Source organism: Peromyscus californicus, unplaced genomic scaffold (genome assembly GCF_007827085.1).
Source record: "Peromyscus californicus insignis strain IS unplaced genomic scaffold, ASM782708v3 Scaffold_18__1_contigs__length_77618521, whole genome shotgun sequence".
Classification (NCBI taxonomy): domain Eukaryota; kingdom Metazoa; phylum Chordata; class Mammalia; order Rodentia; family Cricetidae; genus Peromyscus; species Peromyscus californicus.
This window is the reverse complement of record NW_026294480.1, coordinates 5,863,100-5,881,539: the sequence shown is the minus strand read 5'-3', so window position 1 is coordinate 5,881,539 and position 18,440 is coordinate 5,863,100. Positions and strand designations below refer to the sequence as shown.

The 18,440-nt window shown below is 45.4% G+C and overlaps 1 protein-coding gene across 2 annotated transcripts in view; it reads right to left on the bottom strand.

Annotated features, from left to right (window-relative positions):
* The window catches only part of Adcy2 (adenylate cyclase 2), a 382,099-nt gene that overhangs the window by 8,776 nt on the left and 354,883 nt on the right, over nt 1-18,440 (bottom strand). For both annotated transcript variants that reach the window (XM_052742939.1, XM_052742940.1), the window contains 3 exons: nt 14,695-14,841; nt 12,540-12,647; nt 2,626-2,740 (listed from right to left, as the gene is read on the bottom strand). In XM_052742939.1, the coding sequence (XP_052598899.1) occupies nt 2,626-2,740; nt 12,540-12,647; nt 14,695-14,841 (370 nt within the window). The remainder of the gene's footprint in view (nt 1-2,625; nt 2,741-12,539; nt 12,648-14,694; nt 14,842-18,440) is intronic.

Here is an 18,440-nt window from a genome sequence, read left to right as displayed (position 1 = left end):
TCTATGTTTCAGCTGTGAACTGCCATTTGATAGTATTCTGTGCTGAGTTAGTCAAGGAACACCTGTTAGGGGAGCCTGAGGACATGGGTAAGGTGATTCAAAAGCAAGTGAAACTCAGGTTAAGAGACCATCGGGTTGATGTGTATGTTGAATGGAGAGATGTAAGTTATCCAATAATCAAAAGAAAGGAATTCAACAAATACCCATTGAGGGAGGTCATTCACTGCTGAAAATAATCCAGAAAGTTTCCATCTAGACCAATAATTACTTTTCCCAAGACTAATCTGCACCAACTGGTCTCAAATCATATCCTCACTCCCCTCACCAGTCCACACTGGTTTACTGGGTGATTTCTAGCTTTATCAGTGGAAGAAGGGAGGCCCGTGTGGCTAGAAGACACAACAGTGCAGGGTTTTCTCCTCTGCCCATGGAGATACTTGGCTGCAAAGCATGGGCCAGGATGGCTTCGCTTCACTACACCAGTGAGCAAGCGCAGGAAAGACCAAGGTCCTGCCTGACTTCTGTGCTTTAGCTCAGCATGCAGGCTGTGGTCTAATGCTGTTTCTGTGGAGCTCAGCTTCTGCTCCTGTGCATTTCCCTGAGCTTCTGCTTCTCTTCCTCAAGGCTCCAAGGGGGTAGACACTCTCTTCCTGGCCATTGTGCTCAAAGATCTGTGTTAGGATTGGCTGGTTCTTTTGTGATCCCGAAGTTCATTATCTGTGGATTTCACCTAGTCTGTAGCTGCCTGGTGTTTACTGTGGCCCTCCTGGCCTTCCTGTGTGAGCCACATCTTGCTATAGCCATGAACCTGCTGCTTTTTTTCCAGATTTGTGAAGATGCAGAAAAGCTCACAGTGTCTCTAATCTACCACCTTGTCCTTTTCACCACTGAGACCACTCTGGATGTAGCACTTGTGAGAGACACAGAATCATCCTGTTTCCCATGTCACATGGCTGGGTTATTTTTGTTCATGTATGTTTGGAAAAGTTACTCTGTCATGTAGAAAGCTCGGTGTTGAGGTGGTGATGTTAAGGTGGTGGGACCTTAAGGGGACAGACTTAGTGAATATGTCATGAGTGTGGGCTATTGCAAAGGGTAAGCCCAATCCTCCAGTCTCTCTTTGGCTTTCTGATTTGCCATGTGATCTCTCTTACATATACAACTACCATGATGTCATTGCCTCATGCTGTGATGTAACCATGAGACCCTCACGATGGGCCACATGGATGGGTAGCCCCTGATCCTGCACTATCAGCCTGCAAAACTGTGAGCTGCAGAAACCTTACATCTTTATAAAAGTATTCAGGGATTTTGTTATAGCCCAGAGCAGTAGCATCAATGGTTGAGGACATCATTTTCCAGGCTGTCAGGAATATCTATAAAGAAGGCTTTGGCCTAGGGTTCAAGAGACATGTTTGGTGTGGACTGTTGGCTGGCAGGACAGTGTCCTGGTCCCTTTGCCCCGACTCTAGCGTTTGCAGAGTCCAGATAAAGGCTCACCCATACAGAAGTGACACAGTGTAAGGGGAGACCTGCTCAGATGCTGACAGCGAACAGTATGCGTAGAGACAAGCATCTCATTTGCCATCAGGAGTTTTTAAAATTCAGGTCACATGTACAGAGAAGGAAGAAAATAGCTTCACATATCCAGATACCGTCCCCCCTCCAAAAGTAGAAATCTAAATTCAAAGAAAAGTTATAAAGCACACAGATGGATCTTGACACCAGAACTGCTTGTCTGTGGACGAACGGAAGAAGCAAAATGTGTTGCCAAGAAAGCAGAGAAGTTCTTACGAATCATGGATTCCTGCAGACGCCGCGCATATATTACGGGCCAGCTGCGTGCTAAGGTAATGGCTGCAAACACTGATTTTTAAAAGTAAGACTTGGGAAAAGGCAAGTCATCGTGGAACATGCTAAATATCAACTTAAAGTTTGTTAAAAAAAATTTCAGAAACCAAGAAGTTTTTTTTTCCCTCAGTCAATTAGAAGTTATGATTTTTTTTTTAACTTCTAAAAATTTCCCCAAGACTGAAGAAAACTGAAAAAACTACCCGGGACACACATTTTGTGTTCTTGAAGACTGTGACCCTATGAACGCAGGACTGGAATTCAGTAATTCTAACATGTATACTTTATTCGGGTTTTTTTTTTTTTTTTTTTTTTTTTGAGACAGAGTCCCATGTAGCTTAGGCTGTCCTTGAATTGCTATGTAGCTGCCGAGGATGGTCTTGAACCTCATGCTTGACTCCTCCTGCATCTAACCCTCAGTGCTGGAATCCTATGGACATGCCACCACCCTCGGTACTAAGATGCACCATTCAATGACATCGCTGTGCTGGATAAACCCTCATCTGGCTGGCTGGAAGCTCTGGGGACTAAGATTCAGCTCCAACTCCACCTGACCCACCTTGAGTTCAGCCACAGGGAATGTCTCTTTTCAAACGACACAAGCGATTCTGATCCTCATAGCCTCCCCAGACCCTTCCATATGCAGCCAGCCTCACTGTGCTAATGCATTTGTGAGTGTTCAGCTTGACCAGGACCAGCGTCCCCACTGATTCCTGGAGTTTTATTCCTTATGCCAGGCCTTTGCGGTTGCTCAGATCACTTTGCACAACATACCCACTCGCAGTTTGAAGTCGTTGAAGGAGTGTTTGTTGATGGCATCCAGCTTCCCCACTAGGGCGTACGCAAACTCCACCATGGTGCCTATGTGCATATACTGACGCTCAGGCTCCTGGAAGAGAGCAAAGTCATCCAGACAGGGTTAGAACCACAGAACGATGTCATCACTCAGCCATGAGCTGGGACCCATCCCGAAGTGGGGACTCACATCTTTATGAGGCACGGCAGAAAAATTAAATCTCATCTCAAGGAAATATTGTACCTGAGTCCACTGTTGGGGGCAAAGCATGACAGGAACTTCTGGAACCCATTGTCCCAGCATCCCAGGCACCTTCAGGAGAAGGTACCATGGCTGAGAGACACTGTCCACCTCAGTTCTGCATTGCCCTATCCACTAGGTACTAGTAGCAGCAGGCTTTGAAGATCGCTGTCTCCTCATTGTCCACATACCCAACCTTATCCAGTCTGGCTCAGCCAAGGGCTCCTCCCTCCTTGCCTTCCTCTGGTTCCCAGCTGGGAATGACCACTGGGAGCTGCTGGAAGATGAGAAGGGCTACTTTGATGAGATGACAGAGGTCTGTTCTCATCATCACGAGTACACCCACCCTTCCCTGATGGCAGCTGCCATCCCACAGCAGCTTTCTCCAGCCTCGGTAATATGCTCCTTACTTTTGTGTGTTCAGGACTTGAGGTGGGCATGCTGTGGGCTGAGTCTTGGGTGGGAGTCCTAACCTCAGCCCTTCAGAATGTGACTTCTTATCTTTGGAAATAAACCTTTAAGCAAGCCATTCAGCAAGGTTACTAGATTAAGCCTTAACCTACAGGATGGACACTCCTGTAAGAGTAGATTGACATCAGAGGCACACAGAGGGGCAGCCATGTGACGACTCAGAAAGAATCCACCACCTACAAGCCCAGGACAGAAGCCTCAGGAGAAAGTAGCCTCAGCAACACCTTGATTTTGAACTTCCAGCTCCAGAATAAGGCAGCAAGCATACACATCCACCAGTCTGTGGTGTCTGTTAGGAGCCCATGCAGACTAACATGAGGCCTCCTGCCTTCACTCACTCCTAAGTGTTTTATGAAACACTTCATAAGAAGTCACATCTATTTTTTACTTTTTCTTGCTGTATATTTAATAAAGTCACTTATTTAAAAACCCAAACCATCACTATGGCAGATCACTCTCTATATCATACATAACATGGCCTTGGGTCTCTCTCCATGGATGAGGGAAATGAACTGACTCTCAGAGGTTCTAGGGGAGTGAGGGAGAAGAACACAGAAACAGGAAACATAAACCAGCATCCGAGCCAATGGAGTGGAGATCACCAAGGGTGTAGCCACCAGAGGGAGGACCATGACAAGAGGGTGATTTGATGAATCAGCACAGCAGTTCAACTTGGAAAAATGGAGAGGTGCCTCAGTAAAGCAGGCTCTCACCTGGGTGAAGCATGATCCTGATTAGTCTTATCAACAGAAACCTGGAGTCAGATACCCAGGGTGAAAGCTGAAAGATCAGAAAAGCAGAGCAGCAGCCACCAGAGACTTCTTACCTCTATGAATTCTCAGACCGAATGTGGGGGGAGAGCCTGTCTCAACCAGCCTTATATTCCTGTCTCCACCTCCCTAGTGCTGCGATTAAAGGCCTGCACCACCACCGCCTGGCTCTGTTTCTCTTTTAGACTGGTTCAATCTCGTGTAGCTCAGGATGGCCTTGAACTCCTGATCTTCCTGCTTCCTCCTCTCTAGTGCTGGGACTAAAGGTGTGTGTCACCACTGCCTGGCCTCTATGGCTAACTAGTGGCTGGCTCCGCCCTCTGACCTTCAGGCCAGCTTTGTTTGTCAGAACACAAACAAAATATCATAAATATCTGGGCTCTGTTGATTGGGCTGAAGGACCCCTTGTTTTGGGGCTTCCTGGGCACCACACAGTGTTTGTTTCTATTGCTGCCTCTACCCACTGATGCTTATGGCATTCTCTACCGCTAGTTGAAATGACCAAAAAAAAACTGTCTCTGGATATTGGCAAATGTCTCCTGGGGGAAGGGGTGGTGGGCCAGAGTGAGGATTATTCTAAGTTGAGAATGACCATAGTCAATGTTATAAATGTGAATGGACAAGAGGGTTTAAGTTTACAATTAAGAAAGATTTCAGTTCCTCAGCTGAAAATTATTCTAGAAAAAACACACAAATGAAACAATACTATCACCATTGTCTTAGTTGGGGATACTGTTGCTGTGATGAAACACCATGACCACAGCAAATTGGGGAGTCAAACAGGCCAGGAACCTGGAGGCAGAAGCTGATGCAGAGACCGTGGAGGGGTGCTACTTATGGGCTTGTTCAGCCTGCTTTCTCATAGCACCCAGGACCACCAGCCCAAAAATGGCACCAGCCACAGTGGCCTGGGCCCTCCCCCCATTAATCACTAATTAAGAAATGTCTTACAGCCAAAACCTATAGAGGCATTTTCTCAATTGCTCCCTCCTGTCTATGCCAAGTTGATACAAAGCCAGCCAGAACCACCATAAATCCTTATAAACAATTCTGAAAGAATAATCAAACAGTGTCAATTGGACCCAAGAAATAGCTTGTCAGTTAACTTGGTGACAATGTAGTGTTTTTCTTCCTCCTCCTCCTCCTCCTCCTCCTCCTCCTCATTATCCTCATCTCCATCCTCATCATCATCTGTGTATGATGTGCATGTAGGAGAACGTGTGGAGAACTTAATGGAGTTGGTCCTTTCCTTCCACGTTTATACAAATTCTGGCGATTGAACCCATGCGGCCAGGCTTGCAGAAGGACTTTCACCTGATGAGCTACGTCACCAGCCCATGATGCTATTTTTTAAGTACAGTGAGATTCTATAGCAAAGATTGCTAATACATTTGTCTCCATGGCTCACGAGGAACTAGGGGTCAAAGCTTGTGTCATGAGGTGAACACACTTTGCCTTTTAACAGGACAACATATCATGGACTCCACAAGCAAGATCTCCAGTGTTAAAACCAAAGCTTTCTACTGAGGAGGACAAAGTTTTTGGTTGTTGTTATTGTTTTGTTTTCTTAAAGAAATGGATTGTGTTCTCCTGAATCAAGGTACAGCACACATCTTTCATCCCACATCCAGTCCTTGATATGTTCTCATGCATTGGGGAAAGCTGGAGGTTTTAAGCGACCTCAGTAGTAAGGCAAGTTGAGTTCTGGAAGTAGGGTTCAAACCCAATATCAACAGCTCATGTGGGCTCATCGAAACCTAGGAAAAAATGTATGCTGTCTGGAGAAAGAAATCAATTCTTTCTGAAAGCTCTTGATAACTGAGCCCTTGATACATACTTGATGGCAGGATGAAGGAGCCATTTCTCCTATGACTCAAATAATTTCTCTCAGATACCTCCAGATACTGAACTAGCTTCCCAACGCCTAGCTACCCAGAGAAGACACATTTGGTTTCTGGAGCACATATTTTAAGCTGGATGTTTTGGAAATGTCACTAACAAGGGACACTGAAAAGCCATGCCTACCGAGATTTTAAATATGCAAGTGACTTAAAATGACCCCCCTCCCTCTTCCCCATCAGTCACTTGCTGTGCAACTATGTTCTATGTTTGGAGACTTCTGGTGATCAGATTCCAACTTCCTTGGTTTTGCGGGGCCTCAGGATGTTACCTAAGGAGGAATTGCTTTCTACTTGGTGTTCTCAGGAAGTCTGACCCTACCTCTCAGTGTTCTGCGGTGACATCTATCTACCTCCCCAGTGAGCAGAGAGCGCTGTGTGCTGCTACCCCAGCTTTTGCAGGAGAAGATGCTCTGTGAATACCGTCTGAGTCAGACCAAAGCAGACTCAACTCCAGGTTCTCCAGTCACCGGATATGTAATTTCTGGGTGAGTCACTTAACTTCTCTGAGCTTTGATTTTTCTCACTTATAAAGTAAGACAAAAACCTAAGCATCTCATAGGGTTTCAGTTAAGATGAAACAGCTGTCTAATTGGACACATGACAGATTGGAAATCATGCCTAGTACTGGGAGCTCAGCCAACTATCGATGGCTAGTGATGTCATGGATCTTAGGGGACAACTTATGACCATAACATCACTAGACCAGAATAATTCCTAACTGCATTACAGTCATCCTTATATCCATAGCTATGAGTGGCTGTCACCTCTCATCAAAGGAACTTCTCTTTGTGGTAGAGATCATCACAGAAAACTACAACTGATCAAAATACAGAAAAGAGCTGACCCTGTGGTGCCCAGTCCAGTGGATGCATCTACAACACAACATCCGCACAGAAGACTCAGGGACCATCGAAGAAGATGGGAAGGAAATACTGTGGCCAAGAAGTCACTTTGAGGTTGTACTTCCTAGAAATGACAGGGAAGTTTTGACCAAGACACCTTGACAATATAGCTGCTTCAATGAGACCTGAACAATGACATCACCCAAGACATGCGAATGTGGGAGGGGAAATCTCATGGGGCCTCACCCCTAAACAAAGAAATACAGGCAACCAATGACTTCTGAGAGGAGGAATTAGTCCTCCACAGGATGAGGACCCTAACTGGTTCTCCAATATGAGTGGTCAGCTCTGAAATCATATGAATGCAAGCAACACTAAACAGACTCAGCAGGTTATATTTAAAAATTTATGTGTGTGTGTGTGTGTGTGTGTGTGTGTGTGTGTATGTGTGTGTTTATGTAACAGTAATAATTAAAGAAAAACATGGCCATGAATTTGAGAGGGTGTAAGTGGATAATATGGGGAGTAATGGAGAGGGAAAGGGAAGGGAGAAATCATGTTATATTTTAATTAAAATAATTTAAAAAGGAAGTGAAAGGATATACGCACTGATACAGGTGATATACTCAGCATGCATCCCTGGAGTTTAGTTAGGGTTTGTCTAGCTTCCTTAGTGATAGTGGAGAGGAGCCCATCACCTCACCTGAGGAGAGCAACACCAAGGAGGAATCTGTAGAAGTGTTACCTTTCCAACACGGTGACAAATACTTGGGGTAAACAATGTGATGGTCAGTTATAACTGCCAACTTGACACAATCTAAAATCAGGAAGGGAGTCTCGATGGGGGATTGTCCATATTAGGTTGGTCTAAAGGGGACTGTCTTGGTTATCAGGAAAACCTGTCCACTGTGGGGGGTGTCATTCCCTGGGAAGGGCATTCTGGACTGTACAAGAGTGGAGAAAGCATGAGGAATGTTAGCATGCATGTATGAATTCACTGCTCTCTGCTGTTGATTGTGGGTGCAATGTGACCACCTTGACTTCCCCACAGTGATGGTTGGTCTGCACCCTGGAAATGTGAGCAGGAGGTGTTGAGCTATTCCTAATTATGAATCAAAGCCGGAGCCATCGTTCATTACAACAGGAGGTCACAGGCATGAGATTAAATGAGTTTTCTTCCTTGTGCATTGTCTTTGATTTAAGTTCCTGGTAGAATCTTTGGTGGGGGAAGAGATTAAAATTGGTCAAGTAATTGCCACCAGTGATAATACTGAGGGTCACTGACTAGGGATAAAGTGGGGCCTGCAGAGCCAGTCAGAGGCAGAGCAAGTGAGGCTGTACTGAGAAGCAGAGGGCCACACAGGAGAACAAAGTACTTCTGCTCCTGCTGTTCACTGTCATCAGAAACGACAGTGGGTGGGACCGATCACTCTTCAGTGAAATGGTCTTTAAAAAGGCAACACTGCAAGTCAAGAAAATTACCCCTGAACTGCCAGTTGGCTCCTGAAGGTTGAGGTGTTAAAGAAGGGAAAGGAATCAACATGGCTTGCAAGGATGGGGCTTGGAGGAGTCTGAGGTCACAAGGGTAAAACTGAGGGCCATGGAGATGTGCAAGCTCCCAATCTGAACAGAGAGACTGAACTGAGAGACTCCGTCAGGGGACATTTGGTCATCAGGGCACGAGTCATGGAATGATGGGGCTGGCTGAAATTCAAGCCTGTTCTTCGTAGTGTTTGCTCTCTTGACAAACGCCTGCTTCTTTTGAAAACTACAGCCAGTTCTTAAAGGTGATGCAATCTTCTAGTCACATTGTCTTAGTGCTTAAAATAAGAATTCGCCATCCCATTTTAAAAACAGAAACAAAGCCGAGCAGAGGCTGGTACTAAAGCCTGGCCCGGCTGAGTGCTGACAGGCCCCTTTGCATGTAATTGGTGGGTAGATAAGGATGTAGTTCTGCAAATAGACAATGCCGAGCCAATTTTAAATAAAAGCCACATTCCAAACGGCCATAATTTAGGTAATTTTGCTTCTTTTTGGATTTAAGAAAATCCAATTAATTCTTGAAAAAGTCTACATATTTTGCAAATTGAATGTTTGGCTGTGAAAACTAAATATTTGGTCACATAAATATATTTTGTTTGTAACTTTAGAAACAGTATTAAGCACATTTTAGAGCATAGCATTCATTTTTTTTAGAAAAAAACTAACATTAGTATTTACATTTATCAAGAATGCCATATTTTACCTCACAAAATGCAATAAACTCTGCTTTTCAGAAAGCCATCCTTGTATGACCTGCTGATATTAAAATTTATAATCACAAATGGCTGGTATTGGGTAGAAACTTCCTGTATGGATAGGATGGCATATAATATTTCATTTTTGCTGTAAGAGCTCTTATCTCAGCTCTACCAGAGAGGACAATGGCATCATTATGGGAAACAGAGTCTGAAATACCATTATTAGCCCTTTTATTGCCCATGAAGACCATGGAGTCTATTAAATATTTTGAATAGTAAATGTCATCTTCCTAGGAGCCTTACGAAGAAAGGTTATCGGTGTATACATAAGGAGACAGATGCAGAAGGCCAGCTGTTTTCTGTGCACGCTGAACTGGTAAACTACAGTGCTGCTCAGAAGGCAGAATCCAGATCAGGTACAAGAGGACGTGTTTAGGGATATAGTTCATGAAGGCAGAGGGACAGGGCTCTGAGCAGAGAGTGATTGACCGAGGCTAGCAAGGAGCAGAGAGATGCCTGATGGCGCTCATACTCAGACGTGAACACAGCAGGTGAGGAGCATCAGACAAGAACAGAAGAGGCGTGGAGGGCGAGGCAGTGTTAGGGGCAGCTGTACAGGATTCCAGCCAGCCAGCCAAGAGGCCCACAAGCCCTCTTTTGACACGGGTCCGCAACCTTCTCTATGCCTACCCTCCTCTTTACAAACTTGGTCAGGTCTGTGGCTGCTCTTTGCCTGTTCCTCCATCTGTGGAATGTTCCAGAGAGTTTGTCATTTAATCTTTGGATTGTGACAGCCCTCACCAGATATCCAAAACCTCCGTTTTTTGATTCCTGGCCTCCGTCTGTGGTGCTCAGTTGTGTCAGGCCATGAGGACCAAGACAGATGGGTTCTGACAGCGCTATGCTGGGCATCTTAGTGCCTGAGGCACAGGAAGAATGCCTGTCCACACATTAGGATTTTCACATTACATTTAGTAGCTAAGGTTTTCCAGGTCATTAAAGGCATTGACAAAGTCTGTTTGTTTCTATTAAAACAGAAAGTCAAAACTTATAATGAGTTCTGCTTTAGTTACAAATGAGATACTTACATTTAAGCAATGTTACATTTTAAAACCCCTACTTTACATTTTTCACTTCAACACATTACTGTTATGTGGGAAGATACAAACTATTAAAAATTCCGCAAGACCATGCACAGGGCAACACTGTTTCTTTTGCCTCAGGCTGTAAGCTGGCTTGGGAGGTTACCACTGAGAGTCCAAGGGTAGGAATTTATTCAGTTTCTTTTCCTGCTTCTCTTCCTTCTTTTCCCCGTTGATCAATTAGTACAGCCATTAGAATAATTCTCTGAAAGAAATCAACTGAAGTAGAGGACACATGACCCACCCAGTCAGAATAATTTGAGAGTTATCTCTAGTGCTAGTGTGGTGGTTTGAATGAGAACAGCCCCTGCAAGTCATATTTGAATGCACCGTCCCCAGTTGTTGGAAATGTTTGAGAAGGATTAGGAGTAAGGCCTTGATAGAATACACATGAGGGTAGGCTTTGAGGTTTCAAAGGTCCATGCCAATCCAGTTGGTTTCTTTCTCTGCCTCATGGTTGTTGTTTAAACATGTAAGCTCTCAGCTCCTGCTCCAGCACCAGGGCTGCTGGCCTGTAGCCATGCTCTCTGCCATGATGGTCATGGACTTACCTTCTAAAGCTGTAAGCAAGCCCCTAGTTGAATGCTTTCTTTTATAAGAAAAGAAAGTGTCTATTCACAGCAATGGAAAAGTAATACAGCCGGCTAGTTTTGTTTTGTCAATGGGACTCTTCATCTGGGAAGAGGAACTCTCAATTAAGAAGATGCCTCCATCAGATTGCCCTGTAGACAAGTATGTGGGGGCGTTTCCTTGACTGATGGTTGATATGGGAAGATCCAGACCACTGTGGATGGTGTCATCCCTGAGCAGGTGGTCCCGGATAGTATAAGAAAGTGGGCAGGCGAAGTAAGCAGTAAACAGAACTCCATTTTGTCTGCGCATCAGCTACTGCCCCCCGCTCCCCCGTTCCTGGAGGAAGGGTTACAAACTTTGAGGTGAGATAAGCCATGTCCTCCCTAAGTTACTTTTAGTCATGGTGTTTCATCACAGCGACAGAAATCCTAGGATATGCCGGGCGGTGGTGGCACACGCTTTTAATCCCAGCACTCAGGAGGCAGAGGCAGGAGGATCTCTGTGAGTTTGAGGCCAGCCTGGGCTACAGAGTGAGTTCCAGGAGAGGTGCGAAGCTACACAGAGAAACTCTGTCTTGAAAAACAAAAACAAACAAACAAAAAAAGATTTACTTAAAAAAAAAACAAGAAACCCTAGGATACCTCTTGAGTCAGAACCCCTCTTCCTATTCTTTACTCATGAATGTTAGGATGGGAGCAGACCTCCCCGATACTTCTGGAAGATTTGTTTGATCAGGGCCCAGGTTGTCTCTCAGTTCTTCCAATGGAGGTAGGGGTGGACTGGGAACGAGGGACTCAGCCCTTCACACCCGTGAATTCCCCTGCTTTCAGGAAACTGTGTTCTGGTGAGTCCTGTTCCTCTGAACAACAGCCGCCAAGGAGCAATCTGCATGTAAAACTATGCTGAGTGCTACTCAGGATGACTACTCTCCTGATAAGGTGGGAATCTTACTTATCGATCCCTTCTAGTAACCAACAAGTTACACAAATATGCCTACGTTAACACAGATACAGAACACTGCAAGAGAGAAATCTCAACTCTTGGTTGACTGACAATACTCAAAGGTCTAGGGGAAAACTTATTACTATTATTCTGCTAAGGGAACATAGCAATAAAATGACTCGTAATGACATATTGCTATGCTCATAGGCTGAGAATTTCTTTTTTTTTTTTTTTTTTTTTTTTTTTTTTTTTTTTTTTTTTTTTTTTGGTTTTTCGAGACAGGGTTTCTCTGTGTAGCTTTGCGCCTGTCCTGGAACTCACTTGGTAGCCCAGGCTGGCCTCGAACTCACAGAGATCCGCCTGGCTCTGCCTCCCAAGTGCTGGGATTAAAGGCATGCGCCACCACCGCCCGGCGGCTGAGAATTTCTTAACCCTCGTCCGAGAAGCTTCTTTTTGTAGTAGATAGGAATTAACAAAGAGACCCAGAACTGGACAATGTGCAGAGTAAGAGACTTTGGAGCACTCAGCCTTAAACATGTCTATTTACCTGGTATCATCAACTATTGATTGTTTCATATTTTCTTCATAATCAGAGTTCAGAGAACTCTAAGAAGTCTCCAGAACTCCTTTTTTATTCTCCTGGGACTATGAACAGTCAACTTTGGGTAATATACACAGTAGAGGTCTGGGTCCCTGCCTAGCTGTTCTGGTTACTGGATGACTCCTGGACACAGTCATGCATCACTAGGTAGTTGACAAGTGTGTACCTACCTGGGCGTGCTCCTGGCTGGATACAGCACTCAGACCCGTGGCTGCCATGTATGTGCTACCGATGGTCTTGATCTTTTCAACACCACTGAACTTAGGCTTGGAAAGCAGCTGCAGAACAATGACAATCATCGTTACTCAGCCAGGCGCTGACCTGAATCCTAGGCTCTACGGAGCCATTTTTGGAACCCAGGCCACAACAAAGGGCATGTCACCCTCCCACCTGAGCATACGAGGAGCAGACATTTTTTGCATTTCATAAACGTGTCACCTTGGAGGGGAAGGGAATACAATGATGTGCTTGTGATGCATACAGATTGCCTGTCAAACTTAGGGAAGGAACCAGCATAAATTATGATGCAAGAAACAGGCTGAAAATAAATCCCCAGCGCCACGTGTAAAGGGCACCAATATAACACTGATTCAGTGTATAAGGTCCTTCCTGCAGGGCCTGCATGTTTTTGACAGCTGAGGACTTGAGTGAGGAGAATAACGACCCCACTAAAGACCTCACCCTTCCATCAGCCCCAATCTAGTATTTCTGTCTCAGTACCAGTTACAGGCTTCTGCATTCACCTCATTCTGATATGGTAGGAAGGATGAAGCTAGACAGAAACTGTGGGAAGCCTAGGGATGGGAAGAGACTCAGGAGGGCCTGTATCAGGAGGGCAGGCTGAAATGAACAGCATCCACCAAGGACCAGGGGCATTTTCTTGCTGCTTGCTTAGTACTCTGCTATTCAGAGAATATCCTTCCAGGCTTAATGACAGAAAACTTAAAGTATGTGAGAAAATCCTTGTGTCACATATCCTCACAGTTACTGTCACTCATTTGTCAACACTGGGAAGCCTGTATCTTGCTGCAGGCAAGTTGGAGCTAACATGCCACTGCCTTTCACTATACACATGGTAGAAGAGCAGGAGTCTTTGATTGTCATGACTCCTCCATGAACATCCAGAGGGAACTCACAGTGGAGATGGGGTAGGAAAAACACACAGGATCCAGAAGACACGAGCAACTGCACACCTCTGAAACCATCATGCTATACAATATCCTCACGTATTTCAAAGCCTCATGATTCAGGATGAACACACACTCACAGAAGACAAATGTCTTCTATTTTGTATAATATTGATAAGAATAGTGCAGCTGCAGTGGCCTTGAAATCACAGGTGTGGGTTTTTCTTTCTTACCAGAAAATAGGACATATTATTCTCTAATAGACAGAATATTACAAGTTGAAAAATGATACCTATTTCTAAGCCTAAAATACATGCCATGTCCCCTCTGGAAAATGATATATTAACCACACATGTATTGCTTTGTCAACAATAAAGTATGTCATTCATATACAGCTCAATTTGGTGTCTGCCAGAGACCTTGAAATAGGAAATGATGCCAATAATCTACTGCAATAAATAGATTGATTATATTTTAATATATAAAGGGCTCAGTAAGTATTTTTCCTGGAGGGTAAGTCCTTCTAGAAAGTCTTACTAATGAATTAGATGTAGATTTTAGTAGCTGTCCCTTGCAGTTACATTAGCTTTACAATAAAATGTTTTTCTCCTCCAAATTATCCAGTGAGCATGGTACAGAATATGACCTGAGCTCAAACTACCAAGAGTAAGGTGGTCCCAAAAGCCTGTAAAAGAGTTGGAGACAGCCCTCGTTCCCACTGTTTGGAGTTCCACAAGAAGACCAAGCTACACAACTGTAACTAACATCTATGCAGAGAGCCTAGGTCAGTCCCATGGAGGCTCCCTGGTCGTCAGTTCAGGCTCTGTGAGATCCGATGAGCCTAGGTTAATTACTCCTCATACTGGGTCACCTTGTCCAACCTTAATACATGGGGAGGTGCTTAGTCTTACTGCAACTTAATATGCCATGTTTTGTTGATACTCATGGGAGACCTGCCCTTTCCTAAACAGAAATGGAGGAGGAGTGGATTGGGGATGGGAATAGAGGGGGGTGGGGTGGGGAAGGACTGGGAGGAGAGGAGGGAAGAGAAACTAAAAAGAAAGAAAGTTAAAAAAAAAGAGTTAAGTGGAAGGGCAAGTCTGGAGGCATGTCACTGTCCTGAACTAATTCCAACAGTATAGGAAGCACACTGTGGGGTTGAGACATCCCTGCTCTTCAGGGAAGTCTCAGCACTTACATCATCAAAGTCTGCAATGATCTCATTCAGGAGCCGAAGGCATTCCAAGCCTTCCTTGTTCACGTCTGATTCTGTGTAGAATTCCTTGAAGTCCGGGATGGAGGCGAACATGACGCAGACACAGTCATAGGACTGGTGGTACAGCTCCTGAAAGAAGGACAGGCTGTGAGCATTCACTGGCCTTCCCCCGATGGCCCTTCAGATGTGGAGATGGCAGTGTTCATGGGGAGCAGGACCCTCTCCTTGCCAGACACACAGGCAGCACCAGCAACACGAGGCTGCTTCCACTCAAGGCTATCCATCTGTTCTCATGGAACCCTCTCCATCCTTCCTGAAAGATGCTGTTGGTACACATGTCATATTGACCTTCAGTAACCCAAGTTCTGGGCCCTTCCACAGCTGCCATTGAGACAGATACACGTTCCATTGGCCATCAGCTATTAGTAGGAGTCCTTGAGTGAAACCTGTCCTTTCTACTTCAGACCGATGTAATCTATCAGAGGCTGAGTGAGGACAACATGCCCTTCAGCCAACTGAAGGAAAGTAAGGTCCATTCCTCAAAGAACAATACTGTATTAAAATAGTGTGTTATGGCCTCATCCTTTGGCTGTAAGTCTGTTTTTTGCCTTTTTATTGGGTCCTGCAAAGAAGATACAACTATTTAAGTGATTCCTTCAATTGCACCAGAAAGAATGAAGCCCCTCAGGCCACTTATTCACACGGTATGAAATCCCAGATGCATCTAGCTGAAATATCCTTTCACTTCAAGCAGAGAGAGAGAGAGAGTCCAGTCCTTTGTATAATGACAGTAAAGCTGCAGCATCCTGACTGACAGTTTCAAGCCCTTTCCATCATTTTCCCATTACCTTCCCGTCCAATGGTTTCAGAAAGGAAGGGCTCTGGGTGGGTTCATCCCAAGTGTGGAGAACCTGTCTGCAGCACAGGCAGAACAGCCTGGTACCACTGGGTTTACAGTACAGCATGGGAAAGGCTCACTTGGCCAGGAAGTGTGAGGAGTGTCCAGTTAAACCAGATAGACAGCCTCTGAGTGGGAACAGCATTCGGGTGGCTGGTGCTGCTGCCCTTGTGCCTGAGCAGGGGGAGAGGGTGCCACTCTCTATGAACACTGACAGTGAGCTCCGCTCTTACAGCAGCTAGGCCAGTCCTCCGGCAGGGTGCACACTTGAATTGCACTGTAACTCCAGGTTTAGGTACCTCTCAGAGGGACTATTTTGTATCCAGAGTAGCCTCATAATAAACACTCCAGGGCATGACAACCCAAAGGAAGGTCACAACAGCTTCAAGGAAAATCAGATTCATGCCAAGATCCTATTCCCAGGACCTTGCATTTTGTAGTGCATTCAGCCACTGTCTTCAAATCTGTGAATGATGTAAGAACAATAGCATCAAGGATCTCTTTCTTCTCTTCACTCAGTGTGGTTGAGTTGGCGTGCGGTGCAGATCTCTTTGCAAAGCTGTTTTCTGAACTAAACTTCATATCCTTTGTGGACAACAGGAGACTGCCAAGGCCAGGTTCCAGTAATGCTGGCTACTGCTTGGGAGTCAGGGCACCAGGGAAGAGATAACAGCAAGGAGCCCATTTTGGTTAATACCATTGTATTAACAAGTCATAAAAGATGCACCGATCCTCTGCTTAAGGCTAAGGGTACATTTAGCAACACTAGGAACCATTTTATGTACATTGCACCCTCTGCTGACATTGGCAGCAGTTGGTGATCCTGGGAATGAAGCATAGGTGGGCTAGCAGCCATCACATACTGAGCGCCCATCTCGTGATAGGATGTACTCATCTACGAACGCAGTACCTTCATTATTACACATGACTGCAATCTTACGAAGCCTATGCTATTGCTTTCTTCCTACAGGTAAGGAAACTGAGGTACAGAGCAATTGCATCAGTTGTCCAAAGCTGAAATATCAACTCAGGTTGGTCTGGGGGCCTACTCTCATTAAGGTTTAAGTGATACTTTATGTACAGTCTGCCAGACGACTATGGACTGGCTATGTTCTCTGCAATCAGGCACCTGCCACTGTGCATCCTGTGACTTCATTTTTCTCTCTTCCCCTGGAGTCTTGAAGATGTTTGGGAGTGGGACTAGATGGAATGTATGATTGTTTTGACTGCATGGCATCTCTTGCCATGGCTGTCAGACAGGCATGCATAAGAAAACAGGCTATGAGGCTTCTAAGCAGGTGAGTATCTGGGTCCCCTCACTGACCAAATGAGCTTCCTCCTTAAGGATGGGTTCTGAGCACCCACATCACTTTGGAAAGCTCCAGGGATGGGCTGCTGTGCTACTTCGATGGACAGCTGAGATCAGGAGGAAGTGGGACTCAGAAGAGTTGGGGGACTCAATAAGGCTTTCAGCTGGCTTGGAAGATGAGTTAGGACCAATCTCTGCATTTGTGGCAGACCATACAAGCTAGTAGACCCCACGAACTGCATACTGTTCACCCTCTCTGCTGAAAAAGTAGTCATCTGGAATCTTTAGAGAAATGTTCCGGGTAAGCTGAGACCACTGTACTTGAAACCAAGGAAACTCCAGTGCTTTCCAGATTCTTTGTCACTGATGAAACCTACAGGCTTGAAAGCATAATCTGAATTTATGGACAGCTCTCAGCCTCTGGATTGAGTATGGAGCCAGAGAAGACCACATTCTGACCAGTGGGTAGCCTAAGCTTGGCCATACTCCAGAGGATCTGGGGACTGGATGGAGACATGCAGGTAACCCTTGAGAAGATTCTGTGGTTCCGCTGGGAATGAGTGACTCATACAACTACCAACCTTTCACCAAACTCAGATGCATACACGTGATGACACTGTTGAACAAACGCAAAGAACGAAAGGGACATCACCAAGACACCACTTCTGTGTCCACTGTCCCTGTTAATTTGTAAATGTACCAAGTTCTCCCCCTGTGCTGAACAAAAGCCTGGGGTAATCCCAAGGGTTTTCTTATCAGCCGGGGTAAGACAAAGTCCTTTCATCAATAATTAAAATACCCAGTCCAATTAGTAATCAAACCCCGGACCTGCTGACTGTGTGTGGTGATGAAGGGGATACAGCGGGACTTTACTCACTCTGCCTGGTACTTCTTTGACAAGCCTTAGTCTTCTAGCCATATTCTTTCCCAAGCCACCCAGGATGGAGAGCCAGGGGAGAGCAGGTGGCTGGTGTCCAGGTCAATTTTGTTGCATTACCCACCGACTGCATTACCCTCCCTGGGCAGTGGCACCTGGCTCTTCTCCTGTGGATGTTTTTGAGGGTTTATGGATGACTCCTTCCTGCGTGCTCTCCACTGGACATTTACTGTCCCCTGTGGTGAACACCATGCACGGACCTGGTGGCCATCATCATTCTCCTAGTCTTGTGCCCTCAGCCTATTCTTCCTGGTCCTCTGGTGGAGTCTGTTTATCTATTGAGGGAATTTGGTGAAACAGGGTCTAGAACAAACCCCTGTCAGTGCTCATCCTTGGTCCCTGAGAAACATCTAGCCTCTTTACTTTCCAAAATCCTGGCTCTCTAGTTATCGTCCCAATCTCCCATCCCTGTGGGCCTAGACACCCAATCATACCTTCTTGGCATTTTCGAATGTCAGGACTCATTATCTCTATCCTGAGTTTCAGGACCTTCCCAGGACGACTCAGAGCCCCAACTCAGTCAGTACCAGGCTATAGGTAATGGGAAGGGCCCACGATGCCCCCTAGAATGAGTCTTATTTCCA